The sequence below is a fragment of the Anomalospiza imberbis genome, chromosome 16 (genome assembly GCF_031753505.1).
Source record: "Anomalospiza imberbis isolate Cuckoo-Finch-1a 21T00152 chromosome 16, ASM3175350v1, whole genome shotgun sequence".
Taxonomy (NCBI): domain Eukaryota; kingdom Metazoa; phylum Chordata; class Aves; order Passeriformes; family Viduidae; genus Anomalospiza; species Anomalospiza imberbis.
The window spans coordinates 13,052,811-13,070,312 of NC_089696.1; the positions used below are offsets into that span (position 1 = coordinate 13,052,811).

The following is a 17,502-nucleotide window of genomic DNA, read 5'->3' on the forward strand; positions in this document are numbered from 1 at the left end:
TTGTGAACAAGTTGGTACATTTTGTGCCATTTATATACACATTATGGCATATTACAGAATTAAACACCAAAATCCAATAATATGGTGGCTTAGCACATTCTGAGGAGCATTTTCCTGCTGGAACACCGCATTGATATTGGTAGGAATTTGTTAATTCAGTGAGTTGCAGAATGCTGCTGAAGTGAAGCAAATTTGAGTGGTTTAAAACTGCAGTGATAATTACCATGAAGTTCATCTGCATCCTTGAAGAGCCCTGGGTACAAACAGGGGTTTGAACAGCCCTTGGTATGCAGGGAGGGTCTTTCTTGTTCACAAACCCTCACCAACATCTCATGCATCACTAGAAAAGTCCAGGGGGTTTTGGTTCTGACAGATCCAGGAATTATTTGTTCCTTTTGAGGAAGAAGCACAGCCAAGTCCTTGTGGAATCTGGGCATTCCTTTTAACCACAGCAACCCTACAAGTTTCTGCTGCACCACACCTCAATGCTCAGCTTCAGCACAACAAGAAATGTTGCTCCTAGTGGATTTCAGGAAAAAATAAAAACTCTTGCTCACCTGATTAATGAAAATCAGTTCAGGTATGCAGTGAAATTGGTGAGTCCTCAAGGATATAGCTAATCCTGTTTCCAGGATGACGGCTGCGTATAATCCTTTGTTCACAGCCCCTTTCTGCCAGCACTGCTCTCAAACTCTTTCTCTCTGAAAGTGCAATTTCACAGCACTTTCAGCCAATCTAAAGCAGAGCTCTGCTTGTCCTGCTCCTGTTCCCTTTCCCCATCCCACTTACCAAGACTTTTCCTCCTCATGCCTTCTGTGTGTGCTGACACAGGATCAGACCTGGAGCTGCTGCAAGCTTTGATCCAGCCAAGAACAAATGATTTTCAGACAGATCAACTCTGCACAGGCTGTGTGTGATCAGAACATCATTGTGAGGGGAGGGGGTGTGAACATGGCACATGGGAGCAGAGATAAGGGCAGGAATGCCTCTGTCTCCACTTGGATCTAAACTGCCTTGGACCTGCCCACCTTTCAAAGAGCTTTTGCAAAATTGTTTTTTGCTGCCAGTGCCACCCCAGTCTCCATTTCTGCCTTTGATGTGGTCTGTTCTCAGGGGACATTCGTCCATGCTGGGGTGCAGGCTGATGTTGCAACTTCTGTATTTTAGCATGGACACGCATAATTGCTCCTCAGGACTGTGCTGGATTGAAGGGCTGTGGTTGTACAATACTGGAATGGAGGGAGGGCTTTTGTCCTTCTGGATCTTTCATTCACTGACCCATGTACAGCTTTTAATAGCAGTGTTAAGTGTTTCATTCCTTGGCATTAAATTAAAAGCCACTTAAGGGGTGGTTTTGCACACTCTGATTTTAAAGCTGATGGTATTGCCAAGGGACAGGATGACATTCAGCTATTAAACACTAGTCTGTGATTTGGGCTCTTCATCTTTGTCCCTCCCCCTCTGTAAGCTGGGCAACACCTTTGCTTTGGACATCCCTGATAATTCTGACTCTTCTCTTCCATCTCTACTGGGAATTTACCTTTCACTCTCAATGTCTGAGTCCTTACAGACAAAATTCAGCTGTTTTGTATTCACAAACACAACCAACCTGCCACCAACGTGTTTTTCTTCTTTGTTCCTTTATTTGGCAGAAAGCTTCCTTGGTGAGGGCAAGTCTAGAAAATGTTCCAAGTGCTCCAGTTTGGCTGAAAGCCATTTTTGAAGTCTGATACTTCATGAACAATTTGGATGAGAAACACAGCTGGGAATTCCAGCTGACGTGAAATTTTTGTGCATCTGGCCTTGGTTTCTACTTTTTGTTCCTGGGTGTAAATTCATGGGAGCCACTGTGGAACTAATTCTCAATTATGTCAATGAACATGAGAGGATCAAGTCTTTAAGAGTTTAGTGTTGGTAGATACTGAAATATCAAGCATTAAAAATCCCATTTCTGTGTTTCTAGTGAAGGCATATTCTGTACTTTTGAAGAGATTTTTTTAAAAATCACTACATTGTTTCTCTTCCATCATTTTATCTTGACTCAGGACTGGAAAAATATGGATTTTCAAACAGAGAAATACAAAAATTTACCAATGCCTTTTAAATAATACTTCTAACTTTTTTTTTTCTATTACATAGAGTATAATTTAAAGGGAAGAGGCTCAAATGTAACATAAAGGTTCCACTGACTCTTGTTCAGAGGGACCAGCAGTCCCCCTGCCTTGTGGCATTGACACTCACAGGAAACTTGTTCCTCTACAAAGAATTTCAGTAAATCCTTCCAGCCATCCTGTCCTCTCAGATGCAGTTAGAGCATATATTGCAGACTCTTTTTTTGGGCAATTTTCAGCCAAGAATGACTACAAATCCCTGCTGGTGTTCATGTAGTCTCATGTTTGTACTCTGGCAGCTGCAATCCAGTTTCTTGTTTTTCTTGTGTTGGATTTTTCCTGGGTTTTTTTTTTCAGGAAAAATGTGTATGAATTGATCATGGAATGGTTTGGGTTGGAAGGGACCTTGAGGATCACCCATTTTCGACCCACCCTGGCTGTGCCTTGGTGGGTGCTCAGTCCACACCATTGAGCTGATTACAGAATCTGGGATAACTTCTGGCCAGTCAGGTGTGTTTTTCTGGTGTTTAACATTATTTGCAGGCAGCACAAGACCTGCAGAATGACTGAAAGCTGTTTCCAAAGAGGCATCACATTTCCTGGAGCCATGAATGTATGGGCTATTATAGAGAGTTTTTGCTTAAAGCCTTTCTGCTGTTTTTAGAAAGATTTTTGTATGAATGTCATGGTGAGCAGGAGCAGAGTTTCAAAGTGGTAAAACCTTTAAAGTATTATCTCTGTGTTGCCTTCTAAAGCTGTGGGTTGGGAAAGAAGCTGCAACTTTACCCATGAATTTGTGTGGTTTTGTGGGTGAAGCCAGTGACCCAGATAGGATTCATCCATTGCACCAGGTGATTCTCTGGGTGTCGTTTTCACTTCAGAGCTGGTAAATAAAGTGTCTGAAACTCTGACAGTTTTATGCCCTTGACAATCTCTAAATCAAAAATGGCTGAATCAATGTAAGGATTTAGTGAGAAAAAAAATTGCACTTGGGCTGACATCCCCTGAACCGAATTTCTCCCAAAGCGATTTCAAATGTGTGAGTTATGGACCTCTAAAACAAAAACTCTGACACATCTTGAACTATAGCAGGACAAGGGCTACCTCTGTAATGTACAGAAACATTGTGTTTTCCTTTCCTGCAGTTAGTACTTCGTAACTGAAGTTTTGGAGGCGTTTCTGTCTTATACACATGATTTTTCCATGCCAAATTTTAATTTTTTGGGTTTTCTTTTTAAAGTCAGAATTCTGCAACTTTGCTCATGCAGTGCATTCCATCAGAAAATGTTGAGTCATTTTATAAAATATGTAAAATTTTCCTTTTAAAAATGGAGAAAATAATGCATGGGGAAGTAAAAGGTTCTGACATCGCTCCCAATATTGTTTTACACTGTCTCATTTTTGCAATAATAAAGGAATATGCCCTTTTATTGGATGTATTGCCTTGGGGGCAGCTGAGGGATGGCAATGAATGTGCTGAGCAGTGATGGCTGATGGTTGTTGAGCATTCTATGAAGTGTCTCATGGGACAGAGGTGTTTTTATTGTGGCACTCCTGGGGTCCCTGGGGGCTGTGGCCCCGTGGCACAGAGAACTGGGAAGGTGCAGAGTGTGTTCCTCAAGGAGTTTTGCTGCTGATGGTAACAGAGAAGCAGCTGGTGCCTCATCTGCCTCCCAAAACAAAGCACCCACGAGCGTGTGTGATCTGTCAACAAACACCATCCTGCTCTGAAGCGTGCATACACTGTTATCCAAAAAAACAGCTACAAGAAAGAAAAGCCTTTAACTTCACTTGATGTTCTGCAGAGCGGCTCAGGGTGGGCTCTCCTGCCCCTCAAAGGACTCTTTTATCCCAACCACTGCCCGTGGTTCTTTCTGCTTCGTGGGAATCCCTTTGTACTCTGATTCTTGAAACTGATAAGTTTCCTCTGATCTGGCATCGGAGTGTTTCAGCAAAAATAGTTTCCTTTTCCTTCCACAGCCTGAAACTTGGAATCTGCTATAGATTTTGGGGAAGTTAAAAATATAAAGTCCATCACGGAAGGTTTTCTTCTAAGGCTTGCTTCTGAAAACACATACGTATATAGATATATTAAATAAATAAATGAAACTTCTTCCGAGCAACATGGACCTAGTACAAGATCCTTAATATTTCCACCTTTGCAGCCCACCAGAAAATGTCTCACAGAGGCAATGTCAGCCCTGCTGGGCCTTGTGTTCCTTAATGTGTATTAATGACCTGCCTGCTCTGCACAGCAATTGCAACCTGTGGGCCCTTGTTTGGTTTTTTTCCCTCATTATTTTCTTAGGTAACAAATATTTTAGAAAGCTCTTACTGCTCTTAGAATACAAAAAAGACAACTTAGTCACCACTGGAGAATATTTGCAGCCTCCAGAGCACTGTGGATTGTTGCTATACAATTACTGCAGCACTTGGAGGTGATGCTGTTACATCCAAAGTTTGCAAAAATAAGCATTTACTATAGACTTCCTACAGTATTAATAGAAAATTAATTTAATAAAAAGTGTTCTCTGTTTCCTTGGCTGAAATCAACACTCTCATCCTTTCTTTGTTTGTGTAGGGCTTTTTTTTTTCTTTTAAATCTCTTTATCAACTCTTTGTTCTGCAGGTTCAGTTTAGGGATGTTCTGTTTTACTGTGCAGACCTGTCTCAACTCACTTCCCTTCAGCTTCCACATCCATGGTCTTCACTACAATTTATGGAGCTTAGTTAGGACTGGGAATTTTAGAAGGTCCATGATTTTCACTACCATCTATTTTATATGTTGTTTAGTGTCTGGCAGTGACCTTGGTCCCCAAAAAGTCTGAAAGGCCCATCAAGTCCTGTTCAGCCACATCCTCCATGGAATCAGTGTTCTGCTGGGAAGATCAGAGAGGTTCCTTTCCACAGTGCAATGCAGAACTTAGTTGGCTGGCCTAATTTTCTTTGTGTCATTTCTTCATGCACAAACATAAATATGCAGCACATCAAGTCCTGAGTGAGCAAAGAACTAAAACATCTATAAATAAATCAGGCTGCTTCTTCTGAAGGGGGAAAAAAAAAAAAAAAAAGAAAAGAGTGAATGAAACCTGATTTTCTATTTGAAGTACTCGGGGTATGAGATACTTGGGGCTGCGGTGCCTGTCGAGTGTTTGACAGCGTCTGTGGCTGTAACTCGTACACAGAACTTGCAAGGAATCTGTTTAAAAAAGATTAAAGGAAATGGCTCTTTACACATTGGGTTGGGAGCTTCTGGAATGTGTTGCCACAGCAGCTTGTGGGAGTAGATGGTGTCAGTAGGTTAAAAAGGGGTGAGGGGTCTTTGTGGATGTTAAATCTGTGAATAGACACTGAAGGGAAGAGCTGCCCAGGTACCCCCTGGCACCCTTCAGCCCCTGACTGTGGATACCAGGGCGAGGGAATTGGGCTACACCCACCCTTTGTGGCAGGGGAACATGCTCAGTGCTGGGGAGTGATTCCAGGGGCCTTGCCTGAGCTCCCCTGGGTTTCAGCACCTGCAAATCTCCAAAGTGAAGCCCAGCCATCGAGCCCTTCTCTTCTCCCCTTCTCCACACTCCTCCCGTGGCTCTCTGGCACAGCCTTGCACATGCATGCTGCATCTTCCAGGTCAGGCTCTGGCCTCTCTCTCATTCCCTGTTGGTCTCCTTTAAAGTCCTGATTCACCTTCATTTAATCTCCAGAAAGCTGCATAGAAAGCAATGCTCAATTCTCATCAGTGCTTAGTCCCTTCTAACAGTGCTGTGGCTGAGGGCCCATGTTGGGCAACATGTTGTGATTAATTACTACAAAGGGTTGCTCATGGAAAAGTCTGGTCTAAGTGCAGAGCAGCAGATGAGGTTAAAACACTTTTGTTCTTTGACTTTGTTCTTGTTTCTCTGTCTTCATTTCCATGGCATTTTGCCTCCATTGAGACTTACTTAATATGCATCAGATCCTGCGAGTTATTATCAAGGCTATTTTTCATTCTCTTATATTACTACTTGATACTTTTGTATTGTGGCAGGAAGATTGAACAGGGTATTATTGCTCTCATGTGTTTTTTCTGGAATGGATCTTATCACAGGATCCAGTGAAGTCCCATCAGGTACAAGGAGACTTGGCTGGGTTTTCTCTTTACAAATAACTAGGCATATAAAAAATAGTACTAACTGGAAAACGTGTTTAACAGCATTTGTGCTTCCACTGCTGTGATGACACACATTGTAAAAGAGGTTACATGTCTTTATTTTTATATATATTTAGATATATATATAAAACCTACTTTGTATTCCTTCTAACTTTTCGCTTGTACAGGTTGGTGTGCTGGGTGATGAAGAAGAATGGGTGACTCTTCACGAGGTGGAGAATGAACCTGATGCTCAGATGCTGGAGGTACCAAACCTCACTCCTTACACTCATTACAGGTAAGAACAGCAGATTCTGCAGCGTGAGAAAAAAATGAGTCAACAACAGCATGAAATAGCTTTCCTAATCAGAAACATCTGATGGGTTTTAGAATCTGAACAAGAGGGAAAAGCTTTGCTGTTTTCTATAGCTTATACTTAAAATTACCAATCTGATATTGTTAATTGTAATTCATGTAAAATCCAGTTGATAACATTGAGAAGGAAATCCAAGTGCTCAATGAGATGCTTTTAAAAGTAACTGCTATCCTGTGACTTCTCTCCCTGAAGAGAGCACCAGTGGAACATCAGCCACAGACAAATCAATCGTAGTTAAACTGGTGCAAACCTGTAATTACATATTTGCATCAGCTTAAACATATCTTTATTGATTTAACTTAATTTGGTAACATCAGTTAGATGAAACCTTTGTTTATAGGAATTTACCAAGTTAAGCTTAATAGATATAAGCAATGCCTAAACTGATTGAGGTGACTCTGCATTGTGGGTGCACCCCAGTTAAATGAGATTGATTTTTAAATCAATCCAATCCAAGTGATGCTTTGGTATAGACAAGACTGGAGAATTTGAGGTACTCAGCCCTAATGAAAAATACTTTCATGATCCAGCTTGCTAATGTAGAGGCTAGTGGAAAGGAAATCCAGTGGCAAGTGTTAAGTCAGCACTCTAGAAACTTGTCCATTTTGTGCTGGCTGAAGGGGCTATTAACTAACCCATGTGCTGTTGTAAGCCAGGAGTAGGTGCAACCAAGGAGAGCTCATGCAATTTCTAACTGACTCAGTCCTGGCATGTAATTTTCCTCCCTTGGTCACAAACCTAGGAATATATTGAATTTCTCACTAACTCTCCACTGAAGTGTTTTAAACCTCATCTTCCAGAGCTAAACGTTTTACTAAAAGGTCTTTGAAATTTTTTTTGAACTTAAGTAGAGATTTCTGGTGCAGAGGTTTATGGAAAATTATCTTCAGGTTAAGAGGATTTTGCTCTCCTATAAAGAGAGATCCTAAAAGCTGAAAAGGCAGGGGTGAGCAGGAAAATGCAGGTTGTACCACAGTTCAGCCTTCACTATCCATGAAGAATAAGAAAAACTTGCACACCCAGACAGGTGCATGGAGAAACATCTTTGGGATAGCAAAAAATGAAGAATATGAGAAATTCAAGGTGATTGTTTTTTCCCTTTTGTTAAACGTTTTTGGTTTATTTTATTCTTGCATCTCATTTGCCTCTTGTTTTCATTAAATTCTGGAATGGCCTCACTTTCACACATCCACTTGCCCTTTGACTTTTTTTCATTTCAAGGCAACTCCTTGAATTTTGCCTATTTTTTGTCTCTCCTGCATGCACAGATGGAAACTTTTTCAGTTTTGCTTCAGTGTTGACCAATTTTATACAAATTTTTGAAACCTAGAAAGCTGTTGCCAAATGAATTTGTTGTGCCCTGATCAGCTTCAGTCATTGCTCACTGAGGAAATGCATGGTGAGAGCTGATTATCAGAGCACATCTTTACAGGCCATTCTTTCCTATATTTTGGGCCAGTGTTTGAGGGTGAAATCAGGACAGTATTTGTTTAACGTGTTTCCTTCAGTGCACTTTGGAGGGAGATCAGAGCAGGTAAATAAACACTGCTGTGTTGACTGGCTCATTCTTTTCCCAAGCTCAGTCATTAGGTCCAAAAATTAAGGGTTTAATATGAGCAGGTCACATATTTATGTGCAGGTGCTGGGTGCTTCCAGTTGCTTGTGATGGGTGAGAGTATCTGAAATATACAGCACATCTTAATTATGTGGTGCTCCTTGTAAAAAAAGATTTCCCTAAATCTTTTGTGACCCAATAAGGATTTCTATTGTAGAAGAGGTGGTTTCAAGCAGACAGGGTATTTTTTAAAAGATGCATATCCATATTAAATAACTTAATCTTTCTTGTGCAGGAAGGCTGAAAATGCAGCACAGGGATAAATCAGCCTCTTTCAACATGTAATTGAGGGGAAATGTTATCACCAGTATATTTTTTATATTGACAGGGAATGAGACTATCCAAAGTTTGATATTTTAATACCTTTCTGAATGTATTGTATAAGCATCACCAGAGAAAATCACTTACTGCCAGCATAAGCTCATCAGGCTTGGTATAATTAACATAAATTTCTCACACAAATAGCTAAGTTTCTAATAGACCCTAAGCTAATCTCATTTTCATTTTTTAAATACCTGAGAGGATCTGAAAGCAGTTACCATCAAGCATTCAGCAGTGAACACAAAGGGGACCCGCGTGCGGCGACCTTTGCGGAACGTTTAGAAAGCCGCTAATTCGTATTTTTCCACCCGTCCTCCCTCCCTGGAGAAGCGAGGGAGCGTTCCCCAAGCTCTGGCAGCGGCACTCACTGCCTCTTTCCCCCGCCTTGCTCCAGGTTCCGGATGCGGCAGGTGAACGTGGTGGGCCCCAGCCCGCTGAGCCAACCCTCGCGGGTCATCCAGACCCTGCAGGCCCCGCCGGACGTGGCCCCCGGCAGCGTCACCGTGCGCACGGCCAGCGAGACCAGCCTGTGGCTGCGATGGGTGGTGAGCAGCCCGAGGGACGCGGGGATGGGGTTGGGGATGGGGCTGCTCCTCCAGAGCCCGGGCAGCCCTCCCGAAGTGCCTCGTCCTCCTCCTCATGGCGCTCAGCGCGAAGGAGCAACGGCCAAATTGTTTCCTTTTCCAGACTAGTCGGAAATCTGAGCCTTGCCTTAAGTGCCTTATTAATCAAATAAATTGCCTACTGCCACTGCCTCTGCCACTTCATCAGGGGAATGTGGCTGTGTGTAAAAGCTTGGCTTTGAGGAGCTCCAGGACCACAGTCTGGGTCAGCGCGTGGGGCAGGAACGGGGCGCTCAAGCCAATTTGCCGCTTTCCAGGGCTCGGTTGTTTGCCCTGTACAAAATGGTCCCCAGAAGGTGCACCCCAGCCATGGGCAGCATCCTGTGGTTCTCAGAGCTGTGGTGCAGCAGCAGCGAGACTGGCTCTCCTGTGGGAAGATTGGATTTAGCTGAATCGGTGTGGAATTATGCGCTAAAATGCAGAGCTAAATGATTAATTGCGAAGATGCGGCAATTGCTGACATCACTGTGCCCCTTTGCCCATCTCAGTTACCTGCAGAGTTGCCACGTTGGGATTTACTTGGCAATTAACCTGCTCCAGAATGGTTTTTCTTCACCCCTGTTAGGCAGAGTTTTCCACCGGGGTTACTGTGGTGTGAAGTTGATGAAGCACAGGTTTCCTTTTGGCCAAATGTTAGCTTTTCCATGCATAAACTCATTATGGCTGGAAGTCAAAATCAGGCTGGGAACAAGAGGGTTTTTCTCCTGTTGGAAAGGGATAATTCCAGTTTCTCAGCAGGACACTGCACTTAATGCTGAACCTTGCGAGACCAAAACCTGAAGCTTGAAGGTGTCGCCTCACTACCCACAGAAGAGCCATTGCAGGTCCTTTGAGAGGGCCCACACAACTCCTTCATGGCTTTTCTGTGTGAATATCATGCCCATGTTGGTACTGTATCCACACCTACATATCTTCCATCAAAATTAACTCCAGGTTGTTTTAAGAGCCTTTAAAACATTAAGATTGTGCCACCTGAAAGCCTATTTTCCTTGAGTCAAACTGTAGGGTTCAGGAGAAGCAACAGCCACAGCTAAAAATGACCTGATAAACACTTTTCATGGTTAATAACATCAATATTTGAAAGTGTTTAATGTCTTTTATTTCAAGACCTGCAGGTGAATCTGTTTTCCCCTGAGAGCTGGGGATTCCTCCCTTCCTGCAGAATGAGGGTCACGCTTCTAGCCCTGCATGCCTGCAGGGTAGAGTCTTCTAAGCTGTGAAATGTTAATGTGTATCCAGCTTTCCCAGTGAATCAGAGCTGAATCTCAGCCATCCGTGGCATCATGTAGTTAGTTTTACAGCAGAAAAACTCCAAACTTCATGAAGTAGGCTAATTATTTCATATTTTAATCTCTGAAATTGCTTGGGGAGTTAGAATACTAGAATGAATCTTTACTGATAAATGAGAAGGCAGAGAGTCAGTAAAAAAAGGCAAAAAATGTACGATAAATGAATTTGTCACATGCTTCAGCAATTTATCATTCATTTCCATAATTAATCACAAAGCTCTGAAATACATTGTATTCATATCATCTCTGTTGATACACCCACAGCAAAGGGCTTGGTTTTGTGAGCAGACCTACTTGGCTCAAAATTAAGGTAAAAAATAAAAAGAAAAATTCCAAGCAGCACAGAAGCGTAGGGATCACAAAGCATAAACCAGAAAAATCAACTTCTTGATCATTTTTTGCCTTGCTATGGCCTGTACATGGGCTCAGGCAGCCGTGCAGGGCCCTGGCCGTGTGTCCTGACGGGAACGTTGTGTTTTCCTGACGGGAACGTTGTGCTGTCCTGATGGGAACGTTGTGCTGTCCTGACGGGAACGTTGTGTTGTCCTGACGGGAACGTTGTGCTGTCCTGACGGGAACGTTGTGTTTTCCTGACGGGAACGTTGTGCTGTCCTGACGGGAACGTTGTGCTGTCCTGACGGGAACGTTGTGTTGTCCTGACGGGAACGTTGTGCTGTCCTGACGGGAACGTTGTGCTGTCCTGACGGGAACGTTGTGCTGTCCTGACGGGAACGTTGTGTTTTCCTGTCGCTCGCCAGCCGCTGCCTGACACGCAGTACAACGGGAACCCCGAGTCGGTGGGGTACAGGATCAGGGCGTGGCGTGTGGACCTGCCGGCCCCAGCCCTGCTGAAGGTGCTCGGCGACCGCCTGGCGCGGGAGTGCACGCTGGAGGAGCTGCAGGAGTGGACGGAGTACGAGCTGCAGATCCAGGCCTTCAACGCCATCGGGGCAGGGCCCTGGAGCGAGGCCGTCAGAGGTCGGACACGCGAGTCGGGTGAGTCCAAGTACCACATCTGCTGGCACAGAAAACCCAAGAAATTCACCACTTTCTGCCCTTTTGTTCAGATTTTAAAGTTTGGTGTTTCGATGTTGGGTGGTTTTTTTTTTTTTTTTTTGCTTGCTGAGCCATGAAATATGAAATTAAATTTAAAAAAAACTATCTTGAGATGCACTGCAGGCAAAAAGACATACAGACATTTGAAGGGTTGTTTCTTTTTTTTTTTTTTTAATTCCTACCTTGCTTTCATGCACAAACCTTCAGGTTTTCTATTTAAGGCAAACAGAACAACCTCTCCCCATATCTGCCCCATTGTGGACAGCACAAAGAGAAGCTTGTATAGAGACTTTTCTGGCTGAGATGCTCTCTCATGCCTCCTGTTCCTCCCCAGTACTCCATTTACCCTAATCTTCCCCTTTTCCCCATCTGCTTCTAGCCCGTGGCACATTCTCACACAGCTGTAGTTACCTGAATTTTCATTTCAAGCACCAAATAATTCTAAAAGGGCACAAGTCACTTTAGAGAGCTGATTACACAGAGAGAAGTAAAATAATTATCTGGGCTTCTGATGGCACGTTTTCAAACCTGCCTTCCAAAATTGTGTGTACAAGGCTGTGTAGATATAACCTGCTCACAGACCTGGAGCAGCAGGGCTGTATTGTTGAGCTGAATTGTCCAGGCAAGCACAGAGACTTCAAATATCAGAAGGAAGCTGTCACTCTCAGGCAACAGCAAATTACTGTTAGCTCAGGATAACAGTGAAGGCAGATGTTGAAAAGCTTCTCTCTAGCTGTTGACTTCCCCAAAACTTTATTTCCACACCTACACTACATGCACCTGGGAAATTAAAAGTTATGTTGCAAGTTAGCAACAAAGCGGGTGACATGTGCGGTTTAAAAGTTTAATAATAAATCTGTTTGTGACACTTCTTTGTGCAAGGTTCAATGCTGATTTTTTTCCTGGTTTTTTTGGTTGTGTTTTTTTTTTTGTTTTTTTGTTGGTTTTTTTGGGGTTTTTTGCAATTTTTCATTGTTAAAGAAGTTTTGGGATTTAATCCTGTGCATGCCTGATGTGTGCATGTCTGTGCCCTGTGTACCACACAGTGTTCCTTGATGGGAAGCGAGACCAGGCACAGCAGGGTTTGGTCTGCTGGTTCAGATAACTCTGCTTTGAACTAGCCAGGGAGAAAGCTAAACAAAGTCATCCCCCTCCATTGAAGTGTTGCTCTTTGGGAAGGAGTAATTGGAAAGTGATTGCCAGAGGTATTTTAAAGAAGGCTTGTGCTGGAGTTAGAGATAGCACAACCCAGACAAAGCAGTTCTGTGTCGTAATAAAAAGATATCACAGCCTCCACTTTCGCTTCTCCGCTGCTCTTCAAACACTTCTTTTGAAATGTAGTAAATACTAAGATTAAGTCATTTCATAAAACCTTAGGATTGCAGCACTCTTGCTCAGCATCTAAAGATCAGAGGTTATGCATGGATCTGGCATTTCTCTGGGAGTATTAAGAGAAGGTTGACTTGAAACTGATTGTGGGAGGCACACAGAACCCAGGATCAAAATAACACAATGCTGTGATCTAGGCCGTAAGGACTCCTTTGGTTTTTTCCATGTGTTTGCTTTGATACTGACATCTGATTTCTTGCACAGAGCAAGTCGGGGCTCAGACTTTTGGCTGTATCTTCCTTGATTTAGAATACACAAGATGTGCTGGCTTAGCAGCAAACTGTGTGAAAGCACTTCAGGGAATCTGGAATTAACCTGTATGCACAGTCAAATGGGGTTAAAATGCAAATAAAAGCTATTTAAAGCCAGAGAGAAAGGTCAAAGCACTTTTAGGTCTGTCTTCGAAACTATAAGAAAAATTCTATTTATCGCTTATGTTCTCCAAGCACTACAAAATATTTCTTTTTCTGTTTTTTAGATACAGAGTCTTAGGGAAGTTGGTTTGCTGGTGTCGGGGGTTGTAAACGTGCCACACCGCTGGCCAGAGGTGCCTTGGCCAGGATCATGCGGTGCTTCATTGGCACAACTCCTGGTTCCATGTTTTATGCCTTCCAAGGTGATAAGGAGTAGAGCCCAGGCACTAAACCAGGTCATGGTATCTGATGGCAGTGCAACCACTGGAGCCCAAAATCTTTATTGAAAATAAAGCTCTGTTTGAGCATTTGTTTGCTTTAGCTTATGCAATCACAGCACTGATAGCTGAGCACAAATGCCAACAACAATAGTGGGGCATGTCGTTACAAGTACTCACTGGTTTCTGAAGCTCTTGAATATATAAAACAAATCAAAACCAAAGAAACTATGAGGGAATAAATAATGGTGTAGGTTTTGGTAACACTGGCTTGAAAAACAGTTGGGAATTTCTAAAATGAAAATCTGGGATAGGGTTGCAAGCAGCTGAAGGCGGAGGGAGATGAATTAGGATTTTTAAACAAGACAGGTTCTATCAATCCAAAATGTTTTTGTAATGTTAGAAATTAAATAGCTCATTAAATTTTACAGTGTAAAATAACTGCAGAGTAACAAGCTCAGTTTCCACTCAATAAATTGACAACGACAGTAGGTCCAATATAGAGAAAGCAAGAAATTGCAGAGGCATCTGATGTATTAGAGCAACCTTGGCAGGGCTGCTTCCTCTTAGATGCAGACCCTGTTGCTTTCAAAAATTTCATCTCAGATACACCTAACCCAGTGCCTTAATGGATTTTGTGCTCTTAATATTCAGCTACATGAATGTGTACACTTGTCTTACAGGATGAGCTACTGTAGGAGCATGGTCACACATCCATGGCAAGGATCAATCTCCGGGAGCTTGGGAGTCTGACCTTCACAGAGCAGTTACTGTGCTGTGATGGAGCATCTCTTGTTAATTCACATGTGGTCCAGTGTCACTGTGGGAATTTGTCAGTTTGTACAAGCTGAGGATTTGGCCTGCAGTACCTAATTTTATAGGCAAAGTGGATGTGTGCTGCAGCTATGCAACTTTTGCTGTGAAGCTTGCTGGAAATTCGCCCTTCTTAGCAGACGTCAGATGTACAATGTGCCGCTTTAATTTTTGCTTTCAAAAAGAGTGGGGGACGTGCAGCTAAAATGAGCTGCAAAAATGCAGAGAACCACTGCATTCCACTCTCTAGCTTTCCTAGAAATCCAGAATACAGACTAGCTTATTAAAAGCTCCTTTTGGCCCAGTTAGAGACATAAAACGATGTAATTTGCTGTACATCAGATGTGGCTGTGTCAGATGTAGAAAGAAGATGCATGATTTTAGATGCCAAAGTGGATAACCTTAAAAACTTGAGCTGTTATTGACGTTCCAGTGCAAAGTGCCAGTAACTCTGTGATTTCCTACGTTTGATCTTCTGAAGTGCTCCGTGCTGGCACTTTGCTGGATTAGCTCATCATTTAGTTTCCGTGTTTCTGGTTCATTTTCTTCATGCTCTGGGATTTTTTTGGACACTGTTGCTTGGCTTCTGTGCTGTTCTTGCAGGTTACTAATGAGAACTCAGCTTTTTGGAGCTTATAACAAAGTCTTCAGTGCAACAGTTTAAGGAAACGAGCATTAGAGAAGGGAGCTTGCAGAGGAAAGAGGGATTACATGCTTCACTCACTAATTAGTCTTAGCAAACTATAATTTCTTCAAATCACAGCTTCCTGAGAGAGGAGATGGGTCAGAGAAATGAAGGTTACCTTTCAATTCATTCTTAAAGGGTCGATCCAAGTCTGTTACTTGATAAAAGGCTGGCAACAATAAGATCCATAAAATCACTTGCAGTTTCTGAATTCATATTAGAACCAAATTCTCGACACTGAGGTGAGGACTGAAGATTTAAAGCTTGCTCAATGAACACAAGGATTTTTGCCATTCAGGCATTGGACTCAGATTGCTTTCCAGTGAGAGGGGGCATTCAGCTGCTCTGTCACTGGGAATTGAGAGGGGTCTGAGCTAATGAACCTTTTTCTCTCCTTTGTCAGCTGTCCAGTGCCCCACCAGCAGTGTGACCATCCTCACCTCAAAGCCAGGATGCCTCGGGGCCAGCCCGGGCACAGCCTCTACCTTCTGTGAATTCAGGAGAGTTTCTGGCTGCTGATCAAAGAGGAAAATAAATATTTGTAAAATAAAGTAACTTTTTCTCTTTTGAAAGGCCTAAAACCAGATAAAATAGAAATAAATGTGGCTGGAAAGGGCTTCTTTCCTCTACACATCCTGGTTTCTTGTGGCCCACCTCCACCCCTTCTCTCTCCAGGAGTTATTCATGTGGGAGTAGCTCTTTGTGAAGATCTACAGATAAAGTAATGGCAGCTATCCAAAGACATTCATGGCTCCTGGCAATCTATTTTCCTTTAACATAATTATATCCTTGTGGGGGATAAATCTGGGAGAAGATTTAAAAAAAAAAAAAAAAAAGACACTTCAGTGTTGGAGGGGGAAAAAAATTGGATTTCAGTCTGCTGCAGTGTCATGTGATGGTGCTCTGTTTCTTATGCCCCAAATCTTTAGTATCAGGGAAATTGTTTCAGAAATTACTATCTCTGCCGTTAACCTGGAGTGCACAGGGGTGGGGGTACCATGTTTTGGGGGTGTGTTTTTTTCCATTTTTATTAATTCTGATGTCATACTCATTATCTCATTCACGTTGCTAGGGGCTTCAGGAGCTCGCCACCAAAACAGCAGGTCTGTTCTTTCACTCGGACAGCCAGGAAAGCTTTCCTTTGGCAGAGCTTTGGGCTGCTTTTTGTAATATATTCAGGCCCTAATCAAGCTGTACCGTCCCTAAGTGCTTGTGTAACATAACTTGGTGAATGTTCCCTGGAGGTCTGACAGGTGTATCAGGCTTTAGAAAAGATTGTACCCTTCAGATGTTGGAAATGCCATGGGGAAAAAATGCGAAAGGGCAGCATAAAATGTGAACTCTTAAAAATAGCCTCGCATCCTGCTTGCATAACGTGACGTGCTATTAAGCTTGCCTACAAAAGGCTGCAGTTGTGTGGTTCTGCAGCACTTCGGGTTTTAATGGCATGGGAAAATGCAAGTTTGCTCTTCTCTGGAGTCAGAGAAAATTACAGTGTTCCTGTGCCATCAGTCCTAATGATGTTTGCAGTTTCATGAGAGCCAATTTTGCAACATAGATGAAATAGGCATCTCTCATTGACACCGTATCAATCCCTGAAAACACTCCTGGTGTTAATGCATCCATCTCTAATTGATGTCTTGCAAATGTTGAGTGCTATCACATCATCAAAAGGCTGCATAGGTTAAAGAATTTCTTACTGAAGTGGGAGTGCTATCCAGGGGGGGAATTATTGCTAGCTCTAGACAAGATGTTACAATTTCCTTTCAGATAATATAGGAAGCCACAGGGGCATGAAACTTCTTGTTAGAACAGATCATGCTATAAGATAAACTCACATTCAGAGAGAGTTCTGGGTTTTGGCATAGGGAATAAAAGGTATGGTAAAGAAATGCTGGGGGATAGGCTTCTGGAGAAGTCCAGGAATTTAAACCTGGTTCTAATTACTGCAAATATATAGAATTTGAAATTTATTCATAGCTGTCAATATTTACTGTCTGTCTGTAGACACTGATAAGTATTAAGTGTTTAGCTCTTTACAAACATTGTCATTTCTGAGATGAACTGGCAAGAAATTGTGAGACAGGCTGAAATATAAAGATGATGTAGAACGAATACAAGAAGAGAAGGGATTTTCTAAAACATATTCCAGCTCTTTTGGGTTTGAATATTCTTCTGTGGGATCCTGGAAGATTCCTGGGCAGGTAGGGATATGGAGAAAAATGATCTGCTATGTCTGACCTGTTTCTGTTCTTTGGTGATGCTGTGTGATTCCAGTTCCCTCTGCTCCTCCTGAGAATGTCTCTGCTGAAGCCGTGAGCTCAACCCAGATCCTGCTGACCTGGGCAGCAGTTCCTGAGTCTGAGCAGAATGGTCTCATCCTGGGCTACAAGGTATGCAACTGGAGTTTCATACTCATTTGATTTTTAGTGTAATACCAGGACATGATTTTGTATTTGTTACTTAT

At 42.6% G+C, this 17,502-nt stretch overlaps 1 protein-coding gene across 1 annotated transcript in view; it reads left to right on the top strand.

Moving 5' to 3' along the window:
* The window catches only part of SDK1 (sidekick cell adhesion molecule 1), a 385,938-nt gene that overhangs the window by 292,100 nt on the left and 76,336 nt on the right, over positions 1-17,502 (top strand). The window contains exons 23-26 of the mRNA XM_068207135.1: positions 6,426-6,535; positions 8,944-9,094; positions 11,220-11,457; positions 17,313-17,428. Coding sequence (XP_068063236.1) covers positions 6,426-6,535; positions 8,944-9,094; positions 11,220-11,457; positions 17,313-17,428 — 615 coding nt within the window. The remainder of the gene's footprint in view (positions 1-6,425; positions 6,536-8,943; positions 9,095-11,219; positions 11,458-17,312; positions 17,429-17,502) is intronic.